This window comes from Miniopterus schreibersii (genome assembly GCF_964146895.1).
Source record: "Miniopterus schreibersii genome assembly, chromosome: 17".
NCBI classification, from domain to species: Eukaryota; Metazoa; Chordata; class Mammalia; order Chiroptera; family Miniopteridae; genus Miniopterus; species Miniopterus schreibersii.
The window spans coordinates 28247800-28275327 of record NC_138117.1 but is presented as its reverse complement, the minus strand read 5'-3'; the positions used below and the strand labels follow the sequence as shown (position 1 = coordinate 28275327).

At 40.7% G+C, this 27528-nt stretch overlaps 1 protein-coding gene across 23 annotated transcripts in view; it reads left to right on the top strand.

The window, feature by feature from the left end:
* STAU2 (staufen double-stranded RNA binding protein 2) overlaps positions 1–27528 on the top strand; it is a 218321-nt gene that overhangs the window by 104301 nt on the left and 86492 nt on the right. For 11 of the 23 annotated variants that reach the window (XM_081116649.1, XM_081116647.1, XM_081116646.1 and 8 more), the window contains 2 exons: positions 5770–6077; positions 18734–18847. In XM_081116649.1, coding sequence (XP_080972775.1) covers positions 5770–6077; positions 18734–18847 — 422 coding nt within the window. Of the gene's footprint in view, positions 1–5769; positions 8879–18733; positions 18848–27528 lie in introns of those variants that run through there. The other 12 variants (XM_081116639.1, XM_081116633.1, XM_081116643.1 and 9 more) reach the window with 2 other exon arrangements.

Below are 27528 nucleotides of genomic sequence, written 5' to 3'. Positions count from 1 at the left end.
TTGGTGCTGTTCCAGAATTTTTTCATACATATACAAGCAAATTCAGACATATACTGTTTTATCCCTTAGCACTTTAGATTCACTGTTCTACAGTTTTCTCTTTCCACTTACAATAATTTGCCCTGAAGGTCCTTCTATATTAATATGCGTAGGACTTTATTATTATTTAACCAGTTTCTAACTGATGGGCAGTATTTTTCTATTATAAATAATGCTACAGTGTAAAACCTCATACATATATCAGATTACATGTGTTAGTATGTTTGTTGGATAAATTCCTACAAGTGGAATTACCGAGTCAAAGAACATGTGCATTTAGGATTTTGATGGCTGTTGCCAGATTACGTCAATGGAGACTGACCAATTTACATTCCTACCAGCAGTTGACGAGATTACATTCCCTCAACCTCGGTAACACGGGGCATTCAGACTTCTGGGTCTTTGCCAATCTGATAGTTGAAATATGGTGGTCAGTGTAGTTTTATTTTGCGTTTCTCCTATTATGAATGAGACTGAGTACTTTTTTGTACATTTGAGTCATTTCTGTACTTTTTACATCAATGATAGTCATAGCTATTGCTCATTTTAAGATTCGATAGTTGGTCTTTTTTTCTTATTTGATAAGCGTGTGTGCATGTGTCTTTATGATGTGACTTGCTAATATTTTTCTTGTTTTCGATGGAATTTTTTTCTAAAGTTTGGCTTTCTTTTTAATGTATTTGAATGTCCTTTTCTTTTATAGTCTTTTTTTAGCATTTGTAATCTTAATAATGTCTTCCCCACTCTGAGACTATAAAAAATTCTTTTAAGTTACCTTCTAGAATTTGTGTAATTTTATTTTTTGTCTTTCAATCTGTGATCCATCTCGGATTTAGGCTGAAAGTATGGTTCCAGTTTTTTGGTTTTTTTAAAATATGTCTTTATTGATTTCAGAGAGAGGAAAGGAGAGGGAGAGAGAGAGATAGAAACATCAATGATGAGAGAGTCACTGATCAAGCCCACAACCCGGGCATGTGCCCTGACTGGGAATCAAACCCCAATCGCCTAGATCCTGGGTTGATGCTCAACCTCTGAGTCACGCCCGGCCGGGCCAGGTCCAGTTTTAATCCCCACTGCATTGATCTAGACTTTACTGCTATCAGATACTAAGGTTCTGTATGGATTTGGTTTTATTTTGGACTTTTTCTCTTCTGTTTATTTATTCATGCACCAGCTTTAATCATTGCCTTTATTGTTTTTTAATATAAATAAATTGAAAGTTTTATTTGTTTAAAGCAGTTATGAGGGAAGATGTGCTTGGCCCATGATCTTTCTGCCCTTACTACATGGAGTACAAGTAATTTAAAAGATGAAAGTCCTGTTGACACTAGAAGTAAGAGGAGTGAGGGTGGTCAAAGCATTGACGGAAAGAAGCCCCTGGGAAATGTGTGGTTGGGGGCGAAGGTCTAGGAAGGCAGTGGTAACAGTCTCCCTAAAACTTGTATGTAGAATGGATGTAGCATTTGTTCCTTAATTTATTCAGAAAGTATTGATTGACTGCATTGGACTATTTTTGGTATTATTGGTGATTTTAATAAAGTTTTTTTCAAGTTGAAACTGCTTCTTAAAAAGCTGGTCAATCTATAAGATAAACATGATTAACCACCACCCAATAAAAAAAAAAAAAAAGGAGAGAAAACTTAAAAAAATAGACCAAGTGTCATTAGAAAAAAATCAGTTGTGCCCGGCCGGGCATGGCTCAGTGGTTGAGCATCGACCTAGGATCCAGGAGATCGAGGTTCGATTCCCGGTCAGGGCACATGCCCCGGTTGTGGGCTTGATCAATGACTCTCTCATCATTGATGTTTATATCCCTCTCTCCCTCTGCTGCCCTCTCTCTGAAATCAATAAAGGTATATAAAAAAATTTTAAAAAAGAAAAAAAATCAGTTGTTTTTTATTTTAAAAAACAATATAGCACAATGCCTACATTTTCAGTGCTCAATATTTGAACAAATGAAAAAAATACAGTGTTTTCCCTTTCCCCCCACTGTCTAAGTGGCCTAAGATATCATAGAGCTCTGGCTCTCAGCTCACTGTTGGCTGGACTTGATGTCATAACAGGTGTAATTACTGGCATTTCGACCTAATGGGAAATAATGCATTCATTCTCAGTAGGTTTTTTGGCTTTGGGGCAGAAGTGTATCTGAAATCTTATGCCAAGCTGTTCTGATTCTCGGATTGGCAGCCTTTGGTGGAAGAAACAGTAAAAGGACTTATCATTACTAAATAAGTGCGGTCTGTCCGAAAGACTGGTCCTCGAAACGTGATATGCATAGGAGAGAGAAAGCAGACCCACAGTCAGAAGTGCGAAAGGTTGGAGAGTGTCCAGCCTCTCGTTTTGTGAACCCGAGAACTGAAGCTCGGGTGGTTTCATAACGTGCCCTAGTGGGCTGGAGGGAGCGAAAGCTTGAACGGGCGCCTTCTGACTCCAAGGTCTGCATTTGACCCTTGTAGACAACATGTTTATTTGTAGATCTATCACTTTGCTGATAATTAAGAAAAAATGAATGATATTTTGAAAGGAATTCCACTAAGATTAAGTATGTATTTTCTTGAATGTTTTATATATCATGCACCGGAATTATTTCTTAAGAACGTTTCATAACATGGAAAATGTCCAGATGATTGTTTCAGATACCAGTTTGATATTTGGGTGGATCATGTAAAAACACTAAAATGGCTGAGAAAGCATGTGAAATGTTTGTTTTAACAATGGAGCAGCCATCTGTATGACATGATTTTTCTTAAGACGGAAAAAACTTCAGTAATAGCTCATTTTAAGAAACACTCAACAGGCTTTTGGGGTGATGTTATTCAAGTGTATTGTTTTATTCCAGGCTTTCTGGTTTGTGTTAAGATGATTTATAGACTTGCAGAGCTGCAGGAGATTTTCAAGTTCCTCTTGTCTAATTCGTTTTACAGACGAGGAAAGCAGGGTTAAGAGGCTACCGGCCACTGCAACTCGAACTTGGATAGTGTGGCTCCAGTCTAGTCCATTTGCCACTCTGCTATTATTGTGGTCTTTTCTTTGTCACATTTTGTGCTAAGACAAATGTAAGCCTTTTTTTGTCGTTATTGCTATTTTTTTAAATTACTTTTTTTTAGAGAACTTCTTTTAAAAAATATATCTTTATTGACTTCATAGAGAGAGAAAGGGGGAGAGGGCGAGAGAAACATCAGTGATGAGAGAGTTGTCTTTGATCCGCTGCCTCCTGCACGGCCCCAGCTGGAGACTGCTCCCGCAACTGGGCATGTGCCCTGACCCCGAATCAGACCGTGATCTCCTGGACCCTAGGTCGACGCTCAACCCCTGAGCCACGCCGGCCAGGCGTGAGAAGTTTTAGATTTATAAGAAAATAGAGAGGGAGATTCAGACATTTCCTGTGTACCTCCTGTCCCCATAGATGCATAGCCTCCCCATTATCAACATTTTCCTATAGTTTAATTTTCAGAAGTTTCCTTCAAATTTTGCATTATTGATTTTTGTCTCCATTTAAATAGTGTAAGTGTATATTTCACTTAAAAAGTGGTCAGCCCAGCCGGGCGTGGCTCAGCAGTTGAGCATCGACCTAGGATCCAGGAGATCGAGGCTCGATTCCCCATCTGGGCACATGCCCGGGTTGTGGGCTCCATCCCCAGCAGGGGGCCTGCAGGAGGCAGCCGATCAATGACTCTCTCATCATTGATGTTTCTATCTCTCCCTCTCCCTTCCTGTCTCTGAAATCAATAAAGATATATTTAAAAAAAAAAATAGGTACAGGGACATAAAGTACAGCATGGGAGATAGAGTCAATAATGTGGCTTGTTTTTTTTGTTTTTTTTTTTAGAAAAGAAAGCAAGAATTTATTGGCTGCAGCAAAAATATACGTAGGACAGTGAAACAAGGAAGAGCATAGAAGGAGGAACAGGGGATGGGCTGCTCTGGCTCCCTGAGCAGTGGGAGAAAGAGAGAGACAGATGGGGGCGAGGGGAGGGAGAGAAGGGGAAAGGTTCAGGGACCTTGGAGACAGGTTCGGGGGTAAGCCCTGGATGAGCTACCGCTGCCCATTGCTCCCCTGGTTGCAAGTCTCATGGGGTCCCCTCGGAGGGGAGAAGATGGCGCTGGTGTGCTCCTCTGGTGGGGGTGGGGAGAGCGTGCAGCACTGGGTCCTTTGTCCTGAGTGTATTTCTCTCTTTCTTGCAGGCGGGAAATCTTAGATGAGGTCTCAGGGGAGGGTCTCCATAGAATATTCATCACTGTCCCAGGTGGGCTCTTCCAGGGTCGTGGTCTCCACTGATTGGTCAGTGCCAGGGCAGGGGGTCATCAGTCAGTGTAGCTGGTCCTGAGGCAGCCACTGTGCGCCACTTGTCTGGTTTCGCTGCTTTTCTGGGCCTGGAGCTGAAATACAACTGAGGCCTAGATGTTAATCTTTAGGGGAGGACGGCTCATTATAGTCAGTAATATTTTAATAACTATGTGTGGTATCAGATGGGTACTAGAGTTATCAGGGGGGGTCATTTTGTAAGTTACATAAATGTCTAATCACTGTGTTGTACTCCTAAAATGAATATACTACTGTATGTCAGCTGTAATTGAAAAATAAAAAAGTTATTTAAAAAGTAAAGCAACATTTAAGTCTTGAACCAGAAGGTTAGTGGCAGGAGAGGGAAGGGCAAAGTTGTGTCTCTATGATTTGTGAGTTATTATCTCATCCAAAGTTATTAGAACAAGCTAACGTGGTTTGAAACATCTCTGAGATAAGGAAAGTGCTGCTTTTATACATCTACCACTCCACCAACTGATAGCACAGCCCAAGCTCGCTCCTTTGGGTGTCACGATCTGTTCATGACCTGGCTTGAAGTATGATGCACTTGATGACGAACGGACAAAATCTAGGCAGTTTGTGGGTAAATCAAAGATGGTTTCCAGGAATCTAGGTTAGGCAACCGAGTAGCTAGATGGTACTGTCATGATGAGATAACCCAGATAGGAGACAGTGCCAGCTGGGGAAGAAGATGCTCTGTCACTTTTTGACGTGTTCATGGGTTAGGGTTGTCTGTGAAGAGAGCACCGGTGGGCCATTGGATATCTGAGATGGTACCTCAGCTTTGGAGTGACCCAGCCTTCATTTTACCTGCTGTGTCTCAATTGCATTGATTAGGGGTTTTGTGTCTCTTTTATGAGCTCATAAAATATTAAATTTCAGGGCAAAGACACTGCATATTCCTAATCTGATCTCCCATTGCAGGTCTACACATCATTTATCCCTTTCCCGCCACAGCTTCCTGACCATAAACATGTTTCACTGAAATCACTATGTTGGATTTTTTTTTTAAATGTTTTTATTGATTTTCGAGAGAGAGAGAAACATCGATGTGAGAGTGAAATATCAATTGGCTGCTTCCTGCTCGACCCCCTACTGGGGATCGAGCCCACGAGCTGGGCAACGTGCCCTGACCTGGAATCGAACCGGTGACTTTTTGGCACATGGGATGATGCTATACCAGCTGAGCCACACTGACCAGGGCTGCTGGCACTTTTTAAACTTCTGAGTTTAGGAATATTGAAACATACAGTATCCTCTAAATGGAGACTGCAATTGCCTCTGCAAATATGAGGAAGATGCTTGATGGACAGTGTTTCTCATTTCATTACCACACCAACGGAAATCATTGCGTTAATATGCTAACATGTTTCTATTTAATTATTTTTAAGTGTAATAACAATGTTCATTCATTTTATTTATAGCTCCAAAAGGAATTCTTCATTTGTCTCCTGATGTTTATCAAGAGATGGAAGCCAGCCGCCACAAAGTAATCTCTGGCACTACCCTAGGCTATTTGTCACCCAAAGATATGAACCAACCCTCCAGCTCTTTCTTCAGTATTTCTCCCACCTCGAATAGTTCAGCCACAATTGCCAGGGAACTCCTTATGAATGGAACATCTCCTACGGCAGAAGCCATAGGGTTAAAAGGAAGCTCTCCTCCTCCCCCTTGTTCTGCAGTACAACCTTCAAAACAGCTGGAATATTTAGCAAGGATTCAAGGCTTCCAGGTATGAATTAAAAGCAAAAACAAAACCAAGAAAACAAAACAATTCATTAGCTCCAAATCCTTCATCTCTGTCCATCAGAAAGCTCATCCTTGCCTGCTAGTGTGACCCATACGCCACTTACATTGTCAGTTGTCAGGGGCCCAGGCGGCAGGATAGAGGTCCGCGCGCACATGCCTCGCCTTTCAGTTTTCATTCTCCCCGGTGATTCTTTGGCTGCCTGGCTTTCTTCCATTTTTCTTCCTCCTCTTCATTCTTGTTTTCTTTTTAAAAACAATTTTTTTCCCCTCTATTCTGGAATCCAGTTGGTCTTGATTGGGTCCCCCTAACTCTTCTCTGTCTTCCACAAACAAAAATCCTGCCTTCATACATTTGGCAGTGGTACTGAGCTCTAGGTTCTCCCTCCCGCGACAGTAAGGTTGAGTTTTTCTATTGATACTTTTACAGCAGTTTTGAATTTAACATTCTATCCTAGTCACATTCAGGTTCCCGCATCCTAGAAGCCTGTGACCTTAGGGGCTAGTTAAACCTGGTGTTAGAACAGTAATGAAATGCTTCCTAGTTGTCTGAGGCATAACAGCATGTATTTGTTTTACTGGGTCATGGTTTGAACCGCCTGGGGTCGCACCTGCCTCGGATGGCACCACCCATTCGGTTCCACTGGGCAGTCTGCAGCTGGCCATGGTCCCTTAACTGGTGGTGCATACGAATTTGGGCATAGAAACGTTTCTTCCTATTTATGTTTTGTTCCCTTTTAGAAAAAACAAAACAAAACATCCAACAATCCTTTATGGATATAATTTTTAAAAGCATTGTTAAGGCTAGGCAGAGGAAACCCCTGTGTTCTGATTCCTCAGCTGCCTTACGGGCCTGTGACCGCTCACCTGACCGCGCTTGTGTGGGGGAGTGTGGTGCTCCCCAGACGTCACTGTTTCCATCCCCTTTTCCATCCTAGTCTTATTCCTTAAGACCAAAAACTGTACTTTTCTTTAGACATGCTCTAGAAGATCTGTATTATGTAGTATGATCATGTATTTATACAAATTTTATAAGTTTAGATACCAACTAAGAAAGAAGATCATGTGTTTTGGGGGTGGGGGGGATTTTTGCATGTTTCCCCTCCCCCCACTGGAAATGGATTCATTCACATCTATTGCCAGGTAGTCATTTGTGTTTTTAATTAGACTATTAATATGAAATTAAAGAAACTGTTACCAGTTATTGGTTCTGTAATCTGAAATTTTAAATGCTTAAAATTTTAGATTTTGGTTTTGTTTATTATAAGAATGACAATAAATCACTGTTCAAAATAAAAAGACCTTGATTCACACACTTAAAGTACCAGGAAAAAGCGAAGTACTTTTTAGTTCTGTGTATAATCTTCATAGGACAAACTAGAAGTAAACTCTCATGAAAAGAAATCCACTGCTTATTTACAAATCTAGTCATTTAGAAATGCCTGAGAGTAACTGCATTTTTTTTTTTTTTAGAAACGAAGCACAAATTGCATTCAAGCTCTGAGCTGACTTTTTGCTTGGAGATGTTATTATGGTAGATGTAATTTTGCTGCTTCAATTTTTTATTTGTATTTATTTCTTTATTCTTGGCAAATGAAAACAGTAATAATTTTAACATATCTTTAGTCAAAATGTAGCCTGTTTTTCCCATTATTGGTCTGACTGCTCCTTTTTTTAAAGCTTACATAGAGATAATATTCATTATTTATGGACAAGTTAAACATTTCCAAATTTTCGTACTGTGACTTTTACATACTAATGAGTAGGACAGGCTTCTTTGGTCGAATGAGCTCCGTTTTGATGTGAAATATTGTCTCTCTGGTGGATCGCAACCTGCTGCTGAGCAGTGAGCAGAATCTTGGGCATTGGCTGTAGAGTCATGTGAGGTACATCCACATCTGCATGTCACAGTAGAAGGTCCTTTGTGGTTAAGAGTTTTAAAGCCTATTTCTTTATAGGTAACTTCCTCAGGTATATTTACCTGGTAGAAAAACACATAGATTGTTTCTATTTCTTAAATGTTTTAATTGGGCTGTAGCTTAGAAATTGTAGGGCTGGGTTGTTTAGCCCTTTAATTATATATGCTATTCTGTTATTTTTATTTCTGGAATTTAAAAACAATAAATCCTTTTACTGTGTTTCTAGGTTAGTATTTTTTATTTTGTTATTGTACACTGAATAGATACTGTTGCTTATTAAGTATTGTATAAACCCTTCCTTGGCCTTCTTTGCCCATTGAAATTTGATGTGACAGCTATATTGTATTACAAAGTAAAATTATAGTCGTGTACTGAAAATTTAAGTTGTTTTAACCTTCAATTTTTTCCATTATTCAATCTTTAATTAAAATTTATAAATTACAAGAAGTTCATTTCCTCACCAGAATGTAGGTATTAAGCTCACATTCTTTTGCTTAAATCTATTCAAGAATTTAAATTATTATACAAGTAAAGTTATTAATAAAGCTGACTTCACAGAGCAGAATGTGACTGAACACTTGCATATTTTTGGTAATTCTTTTATTCTTGCTTGGACTCACCTAAAGTTTTTAGTCACATTTTAGAAGCAAGCTTTTGGATTGTCATAAATGAACATTTGTTTCTTTGCAGTTTCATTGAGTGCGTTTTAATTATTCTCTTTTAAAACTTGAATGTTTTAAATGATTGTTTTATTATTTTTTAGAAAAAGGCCTTGTCATCAGTTCTGGGAACCTCAGACTTTATGTTTCAGTCAATATGCTTCTGTAACTTCCATGCATTTCATAAAAGCTCATTTGAAATTACAGTCATACCATAGTGTTTCAGGGCTTTTTGTTGTGTAATTTGATACTGTTTCATTATAATGCCAAAATGTTTCAAAATCATGTGGCTTTTTATTTTAAAAAAATTTTTAAAATTATTTTTAATATATATTGATTTCAGAGAGAGGAAGGGAGAGGGAGAGAGAGAGACATCAGTGATGAGAGAGTCATTGATCGGCTGCCTCCTTCACAACCCCGACTGGGGATCGAGCCCGCCACCCGGGCATGTGCCCTGACCGGGAACCGAACTGCAATCTCCTGGATCCTAGGCTGATGCTCAACTGCTGAGCCACACCCGGCCAGGCTCATGTGACTTTTTAAAGAAAATATTATGGGAGAGACATTCTTGAAATGCTGTACATTTGAGCTGAAGTAGAATACTTTTTTGTTATGTTTTAATTTATATTATCCTAAGCTTTTATACCTTTAATATGATTTTCCATACTAATTATACTAGAAATATCTTTGTATAATTAAATATGAGCAGTTTTTATGTTTAAATGAGTCACTAGAAAATGATTAGATTAAAATGGAAATGAATTACCGTTGTTCCTCAGTATCGGCGGAAGATTGGTTCCAGGAGCCCTGCAGATACCAAAATCCGAGGACGCTCAGGTCGCGCACATACAGTGCCGTGGCATTTATAGGCTATGCACACCCTCCCGTGTACTTTAAGTCACCTCTGGGTTTCTTGTAACACCTAATACATGTAAATGTGTGTAAGTCGTCGTTACACTGTATTGTTTAGGGAATAAGACAAGAAAGCAGTTGGTGTGTGTTCAGCACAGGTGCAGCCGTTATAGGCCTGACTACACAGCACACGTCAGCAACAACGTAGCCTTTATTTCTAATATTTACCATCTGCAGTTGGTTGAATCCACAGACCGGAGCCTGTGGATATGGAGAGCTGACTGCATTTTAATAAATTATTCTTTCCAGCGGATTTAATTTCAGTTTGCTGTTTCGTGCTCCTCCTTGTTTTCACCCCTTGGGCAGTGTTGCTCTTGAACCTTGCAGAGTAAAATGTGATAAACTAGGTTTGTTTTTCTCATGTAATGAATGTAAAGAAGCACTTAGTTGGTGTCTCAGTTAAGCCATCATTAGTTTGTTTTGCATATTTAAGGAGTGTTTTACAGAGGGGCTTTTCATTATGGTGAGTTTAGGTGCTGGTGCTATTTCCAGCAAGGTAAGAATGTCAGTAGGCTTTGAAACATCTACTTGAAAACTCTCTTTTCAAATATAATTCAGACTCAATACATTTCAACTGGTATGTCTCCTTTTGGGAAGTTTAATGTGATTACAGCAGGCTTACTTTATAGCTACAGGCTCAAAATCCCCCAGGGGATGCAAACCATATATCACATAACTGTACTTCCATCAAAAGCAGTGGAATTACACACCAGAGCAACTCATTTTGCTAAAATTTCCAACTCCGTAGAGAAGAATGTTACATTTGAAGAAAGAAGTCCCGATGCACATAAAAACATACTGTACTGAGTAACAGAAATACTGGTAAGAGCAAGCAGGCCTGAGCAAAACAGTCCGTTATCACTGCATGAACTATTCGAGACTAACTCCGCCCCAAATCACTGTAGAACGTAATCATCATGGAACACAGGACAAAGACTGTGTACCTGAGCCTGGGCCCCAGCACATACATAATAAGACATAAGACATTTCAAAGAAAAAATCATACGCAAACCCGGAAAGCAGTTCCTGCCACAGTGACCTTGATGGATCTGAAACGAACCCCTGTGTGGCAGGAAATAATTTCTGTCCTGTGACCTCCCCAAGTGGAGATACCGGCAGCCTTTTCTGTTCAGAAGAGATTTCAACTCAACATGACAATTCTAGTTGGAGTTATTTGAAAATCATCTTTGAAGAAAAATAAATTAGTTTCCATCTCAAGGTGAATTACATTTCCTTTTTCTACAAAGGGTTGGCAGTGAGGTGGCTTTTTCCTAGTGGCATGAGGTTAATTGTGGTACACACCTGGAGTCTTCGTCAGGCTAGTGTTTCTACACCTGGGCTCATTTTAGGTGGAGTTGAAATGATCTATTCCCCTCTTTCCAGCATTGGCTGTGTCGCATTTCTCTTTTTTTTCATGAATAAAATGGCTTAGATGCATGGTTCTCTTCTCACCCGGGACAACTCCTGAGACAGAGAACCGTATGTGGGACGCTGCACGGGAAGGGCTTGCACACACTGAGATGAACTGCTCTGGCAGTCCAGGGGCATGCCTCCCTTAGCAGATGGATGGTAAGCCAGGGACGAAACCGACGTTCATTGACTGACTGACTGTATAGCAGAGCATGAAGTAGGCCTTACGTACATTATTTTGTGACCAAGCAGAAGTGCCTGGTACATTTTTGCTAGCAAATCTTTATTTTAATCAAACTATAGTACAGTGTTTGAAGACTGGTGTTTGTAGGTAGGGCTAGTTTGTGGTGGTAGTCAATGGTTTTCTTAAATTTCATGAATATATTTATGCCCCAGACTGTATACACAACTGAGTCTGAGTCATTTAAAAATTCTGGCTCTTTTAACCTGGTGGGAACTTTGTATTTTATTCTAAGATAAAGTTTTATTACATAAATACACATTTGAGTGACTACCCAAGCAAAACATCCTATTAGTAATCAGCTTACTCATTTCTTTATGTGAAATTATTAAATAGCTTTTTAAAATATATCTTTATTGATTTCAGAGAGAGGAAGGGAGAGGGAGAGAGAAACATCAATGATGAGAATCATCAGTCGGCTGCCTCCGTGACGCCCCCTGCTGGACAGTGAGCCCGAAATGAGGGCATGTGCCCTGACCAGGAATTGAACCCTGACCTACAGGTTTATGGGCTGACAGTCAACCACTGCACCACACCAGCCAGGCTATTAATTAATTTTAGACCTTGACTGATTTTAGCTTCTGGAAAGTTCTGCCATCTTAACACAGTCACATGAGAAAGCTCATTTAGCTGTCAGAGATTAGGGGTAGTTGAAAAACTTTTGAAATATGTTTATCTGGGGATCGAGCCTGCAACCCAGGCATGTGCCCTGACTGGGAATTGAACCACAATCTCCTGGATCCTAGGTCAGTGCTCAACGGCTGAGCCACGAGGGCTGGGCTAAAGCGTATTTATGGTGACTACTTTAAAACACTTATCTGATAAGTCTAAAATCTGTGTTACCTTTTGGCATCTTAAGATTGTCTTTTCTCATTCAAGTTGAGATTACCCTGGTTCTTAGTATAATAAGTGGTTTTTCTATTGAATCCTGGACACTTGGGGGGTGTAAGTTTCTGTATCTTATTTAAATCGTTTGTTTTAGAAAGCCTCCTCTGACGTGGCCCCAGTCCAGGAGGGTGTAGGAGCGCCACCTTGTTACTACCAGAGATGGGTAGGAGTTCACTTTCTCCACGTAGCCTCTTTTGACACCTGGTGGAGGAGGTTTGTTGCAGCTGGATGGTGGTGACGGTCCTGAGCCTCCACCGTGCCTCTTCCAACTCTACTCCAGTGAGGAAGGGCAGGGTGCCTCATTGTCAGCCTAGGAATCCAGCAGGGATGAAGGTCATGAGTCCCCATTCAGCCTTATCCGTCACCACTCCTGAAAGGGAATTGGGGCATTGGGCCTGGCAAGGGTGGAAGTCGAGGCTCCCCATTCAGCCTTTGCTGGTGGTGGTAGGGGTGGACCTGCTCTATTTCCCATGGTGTTTGGCTGGAGGAGGGCAGTTTTGTCTAAACATTTTCTGTCTTGGTAAGTTATTCTTTTTCTGGCCCTTTGGTTATAAAGAACAGGCTTTCTTGGCCCCCCCCCCCCCACTATACCCAGGTTGCTGACTTCTCTAGCACCCAATCCAGGATATATAAAAGAAAACCCAGGAATTCATCTCTCTGTGATTTCTTGGGTCTTGGAATCCCTAGCTGGTCTTTCTCCTCTCCACTTTTCTGAGTCCTCTTATATTTGCTTTATACAAGGTGGGGCAAAAGTAGGTTTACAGTTGTGAGTACGTGAAACAGTTTATGACTGTATTATTATTTATTAATTGTATTTTCCATATGAACAACTGTAAACCTACTTTTGCCCCACCCTGTACATATACTAAGCGGGAAGAATGGGGAAAAGTACATCTGTTCCATCTTGTCTGGAAGCAGAAGTTATAAACGGTCTTTTTATCGTGAATGTAATTATATTTTAAATATTAAATATGTTCTAAAATCTGTAATTACTGAGTAGAAAGCGATATGCTTCAATATTTGTGTAAAAATAATTAAATACCATTATGAATTAAGCCAGTATATAATGGAAGGATTGATAAGGTCTTGTCTTTGATACCCATTTTTTGAAGTGATACTCAATACAATAGAATTCTAATACGTGAAATAGTAGAGTTGGTTGGCCCTCGTAGGAGAAGATTTTGCATTGTTTAACTTTGGTGGCATACTGACTACCTATAGGACTATAATTTTCCTTTGACCTTATACTAATTTTCCTTGTTAATAAGTTATGTCTTTGCAGAGCTCTGTAGATTTTAATGTAGCTTCTTTTACATATATAAATGGGTGTATGTGAGTATTTTAAAACACAAGTACATACTTCAAAATAAGGAAGCTCCTTTTCTGATAGATATGAAATTTTTAAAAATCTCTTGGTGCTTTCTTTTGATGGACATGTAAAACTAAAATAACTCTATATGTATATGTGTGTATATAATTTACACCTTAATGAGTTGCCTCCTTAGACCTTCAGTGGCATAGTCATTGAAAACTGAAAAGCAAAGAACAAAATTTTAGGGTTTTACTCATCACTTAAAGTAAGAATGCAATTATGTCCCTTAACAGTACTTGCAGCACATCTGTTGTTGCAAATGATAGAGTTTCTATCTGTGACTTGTGCTAGAAATAATTCTGCGCATTACTGCTAGATTTAGTACACCAAACATAGGCTTATAATTTTCAAAGTTTATCCCAAGTGAAGAATTCTAAAACAGAGAAAAGATAATTACAAGTCTGTATGATGTGATTTCATTCATTTACTTATCCCTTTTGAGGCATTAATGTGACAAGCATATTGCATGCAGAGTGAAACAGATTACTCATACAGCTAAAACACTGGTACATGACTGAGCCATGCTAAATATATGTTTACATTTTAGTTACAAGGAGTTGATTTCGGTTATGAAAAGGACTGAGAAAAAAGCTTTATGACAAGTCAGTGACAGATACTATCCTAATGTAATATTATTATTAATAATTACACACCTTGTCACATCTTTTATTACATTGTTATAAATAATAGTAGTAAGAATATCTAATATTTATTTTAATGCTAGTCACGAAGCAGGCATTGTTCTAAGCGTTTTTCAAGGAGAAACTCATTACTTATAAATTAATTCATTAGCTAACTTATATTCAAGTAGAAATAACATAGATATGTATTATTGACTCTAGTTGACCCAAATAAGCAAGATGATTTACCATGTCATTAAGTGACCTGAAAAAGTAGTTAAGAAATGTTTAATGCCAACTTAATACTTACTAGGGCAATATTTATTAAGCAATAGTGTTTAATGCTTGGCCAAGAACATGCTGTTTTGAATGTTAGTAATCTTCTAAAATTATCTTTATTTTTCTTGCATCATAATCAGGATCCTGTAACATTGTATAGTAGAATTTTTAGGGCCACATTTATGGAAACACACTGCTTTGTTGTAGCAGGAATATTTTGTCTGTCAATCCTGAAGACTTGTGCATTGTAGAACATAATGGAATTTTATTACCCTGATTATTTCGGCCTACTATTCTAAGATTCCTGGCTTCTGCTGATGCTTTGAATCATAGGAAGCATTTATAAGTTTAGAAGGATAAATTTCAGTGTCATTTGCACTTTTTAATTGATAATTTTATGAACGCTAATATTTTTCTGTTCAAGAAGAAATACATAACTAAAGAGAGAATCATATCAAACTTTTTTTAATGAGTGATTGATGAATATGTAAAGTGTGACTCTTTCTTAAGGCCTTTATCTGTCTATGGTTACTTTTTTTTTAATTCAAAACTGTGTCCTCGTGTAGTGGTTTCCTATATTTTTCATATATTTTAATCTGGTTTTTGCGCAGTAGGTCTGTAAACATGGAGTGATTTTATATCTCTTGTTTCCGCTTTCCTGCACACACTCTCAGGCCTCCCATTCATATTCTTTTATGACATCTTTGGTAAATCCCATGGTTTTTTGGTGACCTTTAGTTTTTGAAAATGTAGCCTAGTTCACTGTAAAACTCCAAGTTCATATCCCTCCATTGCAAGCCCATCATTTTGACTCAAGACCTGTGGAGGATGGAGGGTGTACATCGATTTCCTTTGCCCTTTCATGCCAGCACCTTTGACCTTTATTTATTTGTGTTCTGTGGGGTGGGGGCTTGATCTGCACTGACATGTCTTCCCCATACTCTTCCTCTGTTTTGTGGCCTTACCTCTCGTGTTTGGTGGCCTGAAGGGCACTAAAGTAGGAAAGGTGCCACCCTAGCTTGGTTTCACCCAGTGCTGGCTTCCCTGGAGGTGATGTTCGTGACTTTCTTGAAGTAATTCCCTGTCCCTGCAGGGCGGCCTTGTTGGCTTTGGGCTTTCCCAGTGCTCCATGTTCCTGACCCCCTCTGTTGGTAGGTGTCTCTTTGGTCAGCCTGACTAGCCCCTTGACTTCTGCTGAGATTTTCTTTCTTCCCTCCCAAGGACCATGGAGGTGAGGGGTAAGTGTGTCTCCCTTCATCCTAGGTATGGGATGTACCCAGGGCTCCTCCAACAAGCTCTCTGCTCTCTCTGTACCCACTCTATGTTTTCATTTGCTTCCAAACTGCTAGGGACATACATCAGACTCAGCCAAGGTTTCTTTCAAAGATTCCTGAGGTTCAGTTCTCAGTCTCTGTCATGCAGGGGGACCCCCTTTCTATCAGCTGTTTTTCTGGAGCCACCCCACTCGCTGTAAAGACTGTAGTCATCCAGGCTGACACTCAAGATGATTCACTGAATCCTCCGAGTTCCCCTGAGAATTCTTGATGTTTGGACCAGTTCTCCTGACTCTTCCTAACGGGCGGGGGCCTAATAAGGGAATGAGACCTAGGCCTCAACGTTGGCAGCTCTTAGGGCTCCTTTTGCTGTTGGCTGTGGGTCCTGGTGTTGATCCTGGAGCAATAGGAAAACCCTATTGGAATTAGGTACTTGTGTGAGTGATAAAAAGCCCGGTGACTTAAAGAAAATAGTTGTTTATTCTTGTGTCAAGTAAAGGGCCATAAGCTTGCCGTCTAAGGCTGGAGTGATGTTCTCCATGAAGTCTTTAGGGACCCAGGTTCCCTCCACCCAGCACTCTGCCGTCGCCTAAGTTCCTCACGGTCGACAATGGCAGTGTCCACATGCCAAGCAGCGGGTTGACAAAATGGGAAAAGAAGAGCAAAAGGCACACACCCGAATTCCCTTTTAAAGTTCCCAAGAAGCGGCCACAGAATTCCTTCATTCACGGCTCAGCCCTGTGGCTGATCGGAGCCACAAGGGAGCCTGGAAATACGATCTTTATCCGGAGTGTCCGAGGGCCCAGCTAAGGACTTCTGTGGGGGAATCCCGGAGGCCACCAGCAACCGCTGTCCCATTCACTGGGTGCTGTGATGTTTCCTCTGGAGCTGTGTGCAAACATGTACCCTTAGATCGCTCTTTATCTGTGAGTTAGACGCATGCACCAAGGGGAATGTGTGCAGGGCGTGTGATATTTTATAGGGTATTGAAGACTCACAGTGAATTATGGGCAGCTGGGAGAAAAGTTAAATATTTCAGAAATAGTATCCACGCCACTGATAGAAGTGAAGTTTGAAGCTTATTTTTTCAACTGGAATTGTTTTGTGGTATTTTTGTCCTTTCTAATTTTTATTTCTTTACAAGAAAGAATAGAACTACACTAAGTTGGCTGACATATAAGCATTTTCACTATCAGTTTGGATATTTAGGAGAGTGTCATGTCTTTCACATGGACTTCCAATTGATGTCAAAGGGTGATCATATTTTTAATTTAATTTTATATTTTTAATCCTTGAGGATATTTTTTCCATTGCTTTTCAGAGAGAATGGAAGGGAGAGAGAAAGAGAGAGAAAGAAAACATCAATGTGAGAGAGACACATCGATTGGTTGCCTCCCCCATAGCCCCTGACTGGGGCCGGGGTTCAAGCCTGCAACCGAGGTATGTCCCCTTGATCGGAATCGAACCCGGGACCCTTCAGTCTGTGGGTGGATGCTCTAACCACTGAGCAAAACTGGCTAGGGCTATATTTTATTTTTAAAGTATGTTTTACAAGAGCACTATATGAGACAAAAGCATTTCGACTGCATCATAAATGGCCGTGAGCTGTAGCTGCGATAGTGACGGCGTATCGGCTTTTGCGTAAACCTGCTCTGGGGGAGTCTCATTTCCCACGTCCCCCGTAGCTGATGCAGTTAACGACGCTTCCACTTTCTTGAGTTCATGTGCACTGAGCGACCCTGTAATTTGCTCAGGAGGAATAACATGCTGAATTAGAACTGCTGTTAAGTCTTTTCCCTAAAGTTTACTTGGAAAAATATTTTTATAATAAATTCTTTAAAGTTCTTTGGAGACAGGACTTTATATTTTGACTTGATTGGAACTCCAGGAAGTTTCCTACCTCAGGGAAGCCAGTGGACAATCTCCACAACCCTATTGGTTTAGAAAAGCTGAATTATTAAACTGTTAGGCTAGGATTCATATTGTTACCATTTGCAGTCAGATCTATATTAAACACGACAAAATATTTGTGGACCATAATCTGTAATGAAGATATATGGACATTATGCAGCAAATAGAATTAAACCTTAGGCAGGGAGCAAGTATGTGTCTTCTCTTCCTCACAAATTCAGGATTTTCACCTAAGTTTTTACCCTAAATCTACACAAATTTAACAAATTGAGCAAGTTATAGCTAATAAAATCATTTTTTCCTATGATATGGTTAGTAATTTATCACAAAAGTGATTTTATTTTTATTAGCTTAGAAATTAAATACTGCTCGAAAGAACTTATTTTGAAAGTAAATGGGAGGATGGGAGTTTTCCCAGTGGGAAGATGGTCTCACACTTCCCCTGCCACCCCCACCCCATACCTGCCTCTGATAAAGAGTGTCTTACATGTGCTTTTTTAAAAAAAGTTTCTTCTTTATTGTTGACAGCATTGCAGATGTGCCCTCCATGTGCTTTTAATAATGCTTGGTTGTATTTCACTAAAAGAAAAATAATATTTTGGTAACTTTATTTTGGTCTGCACATTACAAATCATCTTAGTTTAAATTCAATTTGATTGTAATGTCAAAATTTCAAACAGAACATGATGTAATATATACATTTAACAGTGGTTTTATAGGGACTATAATGTATAAAGAGAAGACTGTCACCACCAGTTAAGTGGCAATCACACACACACAGAGTCAAAGATGAGTGACAATCAGGTTGACAAAGCTCCATTAGAATCAGATGAACTTGGACGCTTACCCTGGAGCCCTTCGTGCGTTATGAAAAGCTGGGCCGTAAAGACTGGTGTAGCATTGAGCTGTGAAGGGTTCTACTGGCTAGAATAACGTAAAGCATGTCCTCAATGCTTAAAGCTTGGAAAGTATACCTAAAGTAGAATAGGTAGATTTCTCATAGATACTGGAAGGTTCCAATAAAGTTTTAAATATTTGAAGTATGTGCTGCATAGCGTATTTGAATTTTTCTTGAAATCTAGACCCTCTCCCGAGGGCCTGCTGCATCTGGCTCCCTCCTACCTGGTGTTCAGCAGCCTGCGTGTGCTCCGTTACAGGTTCACTACTGTGATAGGCAGAGTGGCCGAGAGTGCGTGACCTGTCTGACATTAGCCCCTGTGCAGATGACTTTCCATGCTAGCGGAGGCTCCGTCGACGCCAGCCATGACCAGGTATAATACGCCACTGACCCTGCGCTGTGTGATGGCCCAGCCAAGAAATCGGAGCCCGTTAAAACAGAAGCCATGTGCACCTACACTGCTTTGCTTCCCTGACACGCGGGCGGGCAGAAGGTTTACACTTGTGATACAGCTAAAGAATGCAATAAATAGTAATGCAGGAATAAACTCTGGGCTTCACGTACTCACAGACTTAAACCTACCTTGGCCCCCACCCTGTGCATTACCTACTAGGATCATTTGCTAGACTTTTGAAAAATCAAAAATTTTTATTTTGGGAAACTGATATCTTAGGAGATTTGAATTAGTTTAGACATCTAGTTTGTAGTTTATTATTAATTTAAATATAGAGTCCCCTTTCAAGGAAGAAGTAATTGCCCTAGAAGTTATTTTTACTTTTAATAATTACCTAGGGGAAGAAGTATCAGCAAAACAATGTAGATAGCACTGGGCTCTCACTATAATATGCTCAGTCTTTTGAAGAGAGTGTAGTATTATAATATGTGAAATAACCACGTGAACTTTCACAACCATCAACTACTCCCATAAATTGGGATATTATTGAAATGAAGTTTCAGTGTTGTTTTTAACATTTTATTTGTGAAATAAAGCTAAAAGTCTAAAAGGTACATTATTTCTTAATAAAGAAATTCCTTTGTTTAGATAGCAGCTTGAAAATACATTCTGTTTATATGGTAATACATATTTTCAATGAAAATAATACTCAGATTAGACTAAACCAATGATCTAGGTCATAGAATTTATCTTTTGGAGTCAAAATAAATAGACATACACAGTTTACAGTTTGACTAACCAGCTGTGCTTTCTAAATTAACCATTCATGTACAAAACAACCATAACCCACTTTCATATTCATTTCCCCATAAATTTGGGTACTTCTAATAGTCTTGCCCAACTAACCTTTTTTCCTTCTATCTGATTAGTGCTCTTGCACAGAGAGAATAAAAGAAAATGAAGTGTTATCTTCTCAAACACATGATTAATTGTCCAACTCAAACCAGACCTGGGAAAACCTTCTTAAGGGCACAGCTCTCTAGTTCACGATGTCTCCGACACTGTGGGTTTCCCATCATCGTTTATTGATTGATGGCAAGGTATTGCGGTGTTCAGGAAAGAGCAACTAATTGGTCAGAAAATCTTGAGTTTTTGGAACTAACTGTGGCATAAGTTACTGAAGCTCCCTGGGCGGGTTCTGTCATCTCTTTGGGACTTGTTTCCAGGAATGTTAAATGAGGGAGTTGGGTTAGATGACTTACGAGATCACTCCCCTGCAGCTCAGGGTTTTGCACAGATGTTTGCCCCAGTTGCAGAAGGAAGTGCAGCGGACCTCTGAGGAGCATGGCCCCAGCTAGCATATAGAAAGTACTATGTTCCCCTGTATAAAACTCTGTCTTAGCTATAGCAAGGTGCCAAGGATACATTGTAAGAATGCTAGACATGTTCCTGCTTTCATGGAGCTTACAGTCTAGCAACTTTACCCCTTTGAATATTTGCCAAGAAGCTGTCTCTATCTCTATCTCTGTCTCTGCCAGCTCTATCTCTGTCTGTCTCTATCTCTGTGTTTACTTCTATTTGTATCTTAACCTCCACCTCTACGATCTCTGTGCCATTCGTGGCAGAAGTAAATGGCAAGAGCAGCGTGAGAGAACCATCCTGCAAAGTTCTTTCTTTAACCTGAGCAAAGAAATGCACGAGTGCCTTAGAAACCCACACACCTGAGAAGAGCAGCCACTGTTCGCAGAGGGAGCATGTTGCTTGTAAAACAGCCCTGGACTGGGAATGGAGACTGGGATCAAACCCAGATTTGCCCTGAGCTAGCTATAGGGCCTCATCTTCTCAGCTCTTGGAACTTGAGTTCTTTATGAGTAAAATAGAGGCTGGTTCAGTCTTGTGCCAAAGTACTCAAAGTCCAGAGCTACTATGAGCCTGTATGTCACCATTACATATTCGGGGGGGAAAAAGTGCCTCTTCCTCAAGGCATTTTAATGCTATCCAACAGAAAATTGTTGTAGACAAATCTAGACTAACTGCAGTGTGAATGGAGCTTCCTCAGATGGGCATTGCACAACCCACTCAACTGTACATAGTGGTCTTCATCTGTCTGGAATGTCCATTTTACTCAATGGTAAGTAAATAAAGACACTTTTATTGTAAAGCAAGTACAAATGCATTATAGATGACAAGTTGCATGAAATTTTAAGATAAGATAATTTCAGGAAATGTGTTGATAGTGGTCGGATGGATGGACGGAAGGAGCTATGACAGGAATCATCGTTTTGTATGTTAAATACTGTACTTGGGTGGCCTGCGAGGTGCCGAGTGCAGGGGGTGGTGCGGTCAGTGCTGCTCCTTGAGGAAAGCAGACCCGAGGTGAAGCTGTTCGCCAGGCCTCTGGCCTCCCTGCAGTGTTCCCGTTGCATCGCTTTCCTCCTCCTAAGCGTCTAAGCAGAACGTAACCCTTCGTCCTACCAACAGCATTAGCTTGATCTCCTAAGTTGGAAAAGGTGAACCACTAAATGCTTTTTTCACCTTAATGGGAAACTTTTTAAAGCAAGAAGAGTTAGCATCATTTAAAAATGTTTTCTATTCTTAATTCATTTGAGCCAAAGCAGTTGAGCAAACAGAATAAGTATTCTGAGAAAAAGTCTATGTAAAATCTAGAGCCTTCTTCTGAGACTCGGTTGTTCTTGTCTACGTAGAAAATGAAGGTGAGAAATGGAAGAGCTCTCTAGCCTTGAAACCTTTACAGCTTATCTTATTTAAAAAATTTTAACCCCAGGAACCCAGTGGCGTGGAGGCTGAATGTCTTCAGTGCCTTCACCCACCGTATTCAAGAGTCACAGGACAGGGATCGTTAGTGAACTTTCTCCATCGAAGGTCAGTACAGTTCCGCAGAATGGTCGGCGGGCAGGTTCCACACCATCTGTGTGTGATGCTGCCCAAATATGTGGAACCCTTCAGTCTCCCCTCCCGGTACCAAGTCTGCTCCCCCTTCCTCCTGCCTTGCCTTTGACCCTTCTTGGTAAGTGGCGCCACCGTCTCCCTCGTTTATCAAGCCCGGCGCCGTGGGGCCTCCTGGCTCCTCTCTCCTCCTCACGTGCTCGGCCACAGCATCTCTCTCTCTCCTGCACGTTTCTGATCAGACCTCGGGCCACCTCCGCTGGTGCTGCTCTGTTTTTGACCCAGGCCCCCCGCAGTAGTCTCTGAACGGCTTCCTTTTTGTCCGTTTGCTCCACTGTGGCCCATCTTCCACACAGTAGCCAAATTATTTTGAAGTTCATCAGGCCCCTTTGCTAGGCCGCTCACAGTCTTGCAGTGGTTTCCCATCACACCTCTCCATCCAGGCTTGCTCTTACGGGTCACAAGTCCCTGTGTGGCCTGGCCCCTCCGCCTCTCCGATTCCAGGTCCCACCGCTGTCCTTTTCACTTGCCGTGTCCCAGTCTCGCTGGCCTCGTTGCCAGTTACTGCACTATAGATGAAGGAAACCAGATGCAAAGGCTCCGAACTGTAGGTTTGATTTGTGTGACATTCTGGAAAAGCCAAACTATAGGGATGGAAAACAGATCGGTGGTTGCCCGGGGCCGGGGAGGGATTGGCCATAAATTGTCACGAGGGAATTTTTTGGGTGATGGAAATGTGCTATATCTTGATTGTGGCGGTAGAAACCCGACTGCATGTATTTGTCAGACTCCTAGAATGTGCTCCAAAAGGTTACCTTTTACTGTGTGTAGATTATACCTTAACAAACCTAACTTTTAAAAAATGCCAGATTCATCCTTTTACCAGTTACTCATGTGGTAGTGAGTCCTAGGAAAGTCCTTTCCTGTATTCTCTGCGTGTGTTGGATCCACCTTGGAAGTGCACTGACTTGAACTGATAGCCCAGGTTAGAGCTCCTCCCAATGCCAGTGGTCAGTCCGGCTTGCTTAGACCTCCTGGAATAATGATTGGTGTCCAGAAAGTGGTCTCCACCTGCCCTTGTCTGACTTCAGGGAAGGGTCTCGAGGCCAGGGTTTTCCATTTGGGACTGAATTCTCGCCGGGGGACTGGCCAGTCGTTCAGGCTGGTGTTTGCCTAGAGGGTTCCCCTGGTATCTGTCTGGGTGAGAACCTTCTCTGTGTTTTCCTTACTCATCACAGCAAATGTTACGTCATAAATGCATTTTAGTTGAGCACGTTTAATTGCCCAGAACAAAAACATAGTTTACCTTTCCAGATACTGATTTTTTTCAGCAAACACTTGTTGACTGAACTACTCTGTGGGAATACAGCAGTGGACACGGGAGCTTACAAAGCTAACTGACGTAGGGTTCTCGTAATAAGCCAGATAACTAACGTAGTCCTTGCCAAGGCAGCTATCTTGTGAACTTTGAAACTTGTCCATCACGTGGTGGTTTCAATGAATAGTCGTCATCCATATTCGTAAGTTGAGAAAAAGCACATTTATTTGTTAAGCTTGAGCTAGTAAGGGCTTTGCTAATATTTCTCAGTATATACTATTTGGAAATTATATTAGTGTATGTTATTAAAAGCAAAGTCCTTTGTACTAGAGCAGAAGGTTTTTGGAATCTTCTGGCTTGGTATAACTCACTCCGTATTCTTCACTCTCTCCTCCTGGCCTGATAGCCTTTCTGCGTCTTTCTTCACCATTCTTAGATGCTGCTCAGTACCTCTTCCTCTTCATCGCTTTTAATTACATTAGTCGCCTTCCAGTCATCATCTTGCTTTCTTGCCTTTATATTTTCTTTTTATTTATCTTCTTTCCACCTGCATTGTCAATCCCACCAATCTCACAAGTACTGGGAAGCAGCAGGAGTAGGTTAAGCAAAATACTATAGCTTAATTTCTAGTTAATCGTCTTGCCTCACTGCCTCTCTTACTGTTCAGGTTGTCTCTGTCTGGAACTTACTTGCTTCATATAAATAAAAGAATGGACTAGGAAATCAACCACCTACCCAAGCACCAACTAGCCAGTGAAGAATATGTAACATACGTCTATTAGTATTTGCTGTAATCCGACTTCTAGCAACACAAAGCGAGATTATCATATAGAGTAAATGACAATGCATATTTAACATTACTTAAAAAAATAATTCTACAAAAGAAAAACAAAAACCAAATTTTTATATAATGTATTTACCATGTACTGGATATTGTGCTAGGCTCTACTTACATTAATTTGCTTTAGTTCTTGTAGTAACTCTTTGAGGTACAAACTGTTGAATTTGTGTACTTGCCACATCCTCTTTACCAGTTTATGTCCAGATTAGTCCAATCAAGCTGAGTTGTTCCCCAAGCGTGTGCTTTGACCAGAATCTGAGGCAGACCTCTCAATGAAAGGACAGCTAGTAAGTGTGACTATTTACAAATCTAATGGATATTCTGTTCTACTTTGGATTAATGAAATGTTGCTCATGGGTTTTTTCCTAATTAATAAAAAATCTCTTTGCCTGAGTAACCATTCCATAATGCCTTACAGTTGTATGATAATTTAAAATTAAAAGAAAGAGGAAAAGCATACATCTAGTGTATGTGCTATCACAACAGTAATGTATTGATTGATTGTAGACTACGTACAGAACATGTAATGAGATGGTCTTCAATGTACTGCACATACTCCCTTACCCTTGAGGTAATTTTAGTCCATTGGGGCATATCAGCAAAGATGCTTTTGGCAGCCAGTGACAGAAAAGCTGACTCATACTGGCTTAAATAATAAGGAGCCTTGTTATCTCATATAACTGGAAGTTCAGAGGAAGGATGAACTCCTGGGTTGGTCGATAAAGCAGCTCAGTGATGTCAGCAAACCCTCAGGTTATTCCATTTCTTAGCTCTGCTGTCCTCTGCTCGTGGAAAGAAGGCCACAGGAGCTCTCTGTGTCACTGGCAACATGTCAACATCCAGAAGAAAAATGAGATCTGCTCTTGTGTCTCCTTTTAGGGGCAAAGATGTGTGTCAGGAACTCCTCCAGCCATGTTTCCTTCCTAGGTCAGGTCTCAATTAGGTCAGACACATGACCATCTCTAAACTAGTTGCTTGCAAGAGAAATGAGGTCACTACTAGTTTAAATGCTTGGGGTGAAATGGTTGTTGAGGAATCAACCACAAGGATTATACCGGGGATTAAATGCTATGGATATAGTTAAAAATTTTCTAGTAGGCCCGTTAAAAAAAGGGCAGTTTTAATCTTAATAATTTATCCCAGTATATCTCAAGTATCATTTCAGCTTGTAATTGACTTTTTAAATTATTGCGATATCTTTTCATACTTCTCATTTCGGACTAGCCACGTTTCAAGTGCCTGGTAGCCACGAGTGCTTCAGACATCGCAGGTCTATAGGGTGAAGTCCGAGGGCATCATGATCCTTCATCCCTCACGCTGTGCCTGGCGCACAGTAACCGTGCTGGCGGGGCTGTCACCACATCCCGGGCTTGCTTCCATCGGCGTCTGCTCGCTCGGTTCCTTCCGCAGGGCCGTTCTCCCCGTGTTCGTAAGAGGCACTCCAGTGGCTGGATCCGTCATATCCAGCCAAGATGTCACTGCAGCCAATAAGCCTTCCCCAAACCTACGTTTCATATTATCCCACCGTTAGACTTAGCACACTGTTTCCTTTTTCTTTCTTTTTTTGTATTGGTTTCTCCCACTGGGCCACTAGTGACCTCTGTGAGGTGCAGGGCAGTGCCACGCGTCTAGTATCCTCCGTGTCCTTGCTCTGGCACATGGGAGGCACTCAGGACGTGCTTATGGGATGGGATTGAATGGCGTTTCTAAGAAAGTTAGAGGACTTGGATTCAGTAGAATCATTTGGTAGAACTAGGGAGAGGAATTGAGGGTTTGGCTCAGTATGCTGGCCTTATAGGGACATTTTTGTGAGGGCACCCGGGTACTTGCAGATGTTGACCTCGGAGTATTTACCTCCTCCGAATACATGTCACCGTCATCAGGAGTCTGTCAGATCTCGCCACGAATTCTTTTACTGATCTGCTTGTAACTTAGTTTTCTAACCTGTCAGGTGCGCGACTGCGTTGTTCTCAGTGTCCTAAGTCGCTGCCTTCAGTTCCCGGGCTGCTTCCTGATCCTAGTGTTTCGCAGCGTAGTACAAAAGTCAGTGTCCCCTGAACGATGCCATTGGGCTGCAGTCCTTAGAGTCTAAAGAGGCACAAGCTTCATGGGTTTGAGCAACAATTACCCAAGACACATAAAGCTTTGTATTAACATTAAGGACACACTTAACTGACATTGCGTGATGACACCGTGGGTCGTCACCCTCGAGGTGCCTGCGATAGGGTTCTGGCAGGCTTTGTATTACCCGGGTTCAGTATACGTTTTGAACTTCAGCTGTTAGGTGCTCCACATACCGAGCCCCAGTGCCAAGAGCCATGGGGTGTGTGCAGGAGAGGGTCTGATCGCTGCCATGGGCCCTTCTGGGAGGTCCTGGAGCTGCCAAAATTCAAAACATTGCCTGAGTTTTGTTTCCTTTTTCATAAGAGAGAGATTAAAAAAGCACATCAATTATTTCTTCTGACTTTTAACTTTAATATGTAAAACCTCTCTTTACACAAATAATCTCCTAGTTAAGGAATTCAATCATATCTTCCTTCTTTACATTTTTTATTTCAGTAATTAGCCCAGTCGTTCACATAGTATTTTTTAGTTTTTGTTTTTTAATTGAGATATAATTGACATAGAACATTGTATTAGTTTTAGGTATGCAGCATAGTGATTTGATACATGTATATGTTGTGAAATGTTTACCTCAATAAGTTTAGTTAATATCCATCACCTTACATAGTTACAGAAGTACATATATTTCAGCAGGGAAAGTCACCAGTGAACCAGTTCTCACCACTGGATAATTATTACTCACTGATGGACGAAAACAGGAGTCAGCAAAGTACAGCCTGTGGGCCAGTTCCAGCCTTCCACTATAATTATGAATGGTTTTAGATTTTGAAATGGTTTTAAAAAATCACAGGGTAATATTTCATGACATGTGAAAATTACATAGAATTGAAAATTTAGTGCCATAAAGGTAGTTTTATTGGAACATAGCCATGCCCATTCATTCAGGGATTGTCTGTGGCCCTTTCGCTTTACAATTTCAGAGACAAGTAGTTACGACAGAGACCTAAAATATTTACTCTCTGCCCCTTTCCAGAAAATGTTTGCTGAACTTGTCCCTGGACTAGAAGGAAGAAGCATTAGGCATTCATTCACCTTTCAAATTTTGTGTCATGTATTGTTTTTACATGGTTGTTCAGAGTTCATTCCCTTTCAGAAAGGAGCCAGTTTTCTGGAAATACTGCCCATATGACAACACAGTTAGGCTTGATTGTAAATTTTGGATTTATTTACTGTACTGTAGAAACCAATTTTATTCTCTAAGGGAATACTCTGTCTTCATCAGTATTCATCAGAGAATTGAAGGAAAGTTGGCCCATAGCAAGGGTTCTTTTGGTCTCCTCTCTGAAACCCCATTTAGAAACACTTCATAGCTGGACTTTTCTTTTTCTTTCCTTTTTTTTTTTTAAGCAATAAGGAATACTCTGTTGTTTCCATAGTGATCTTTCACTTCTTTCATTTCAGATGTATAACCAGCTTCTAGAACCAGCAGGGGAAGGTAGTGGATGATTGAATATTATGTATTTTATAACC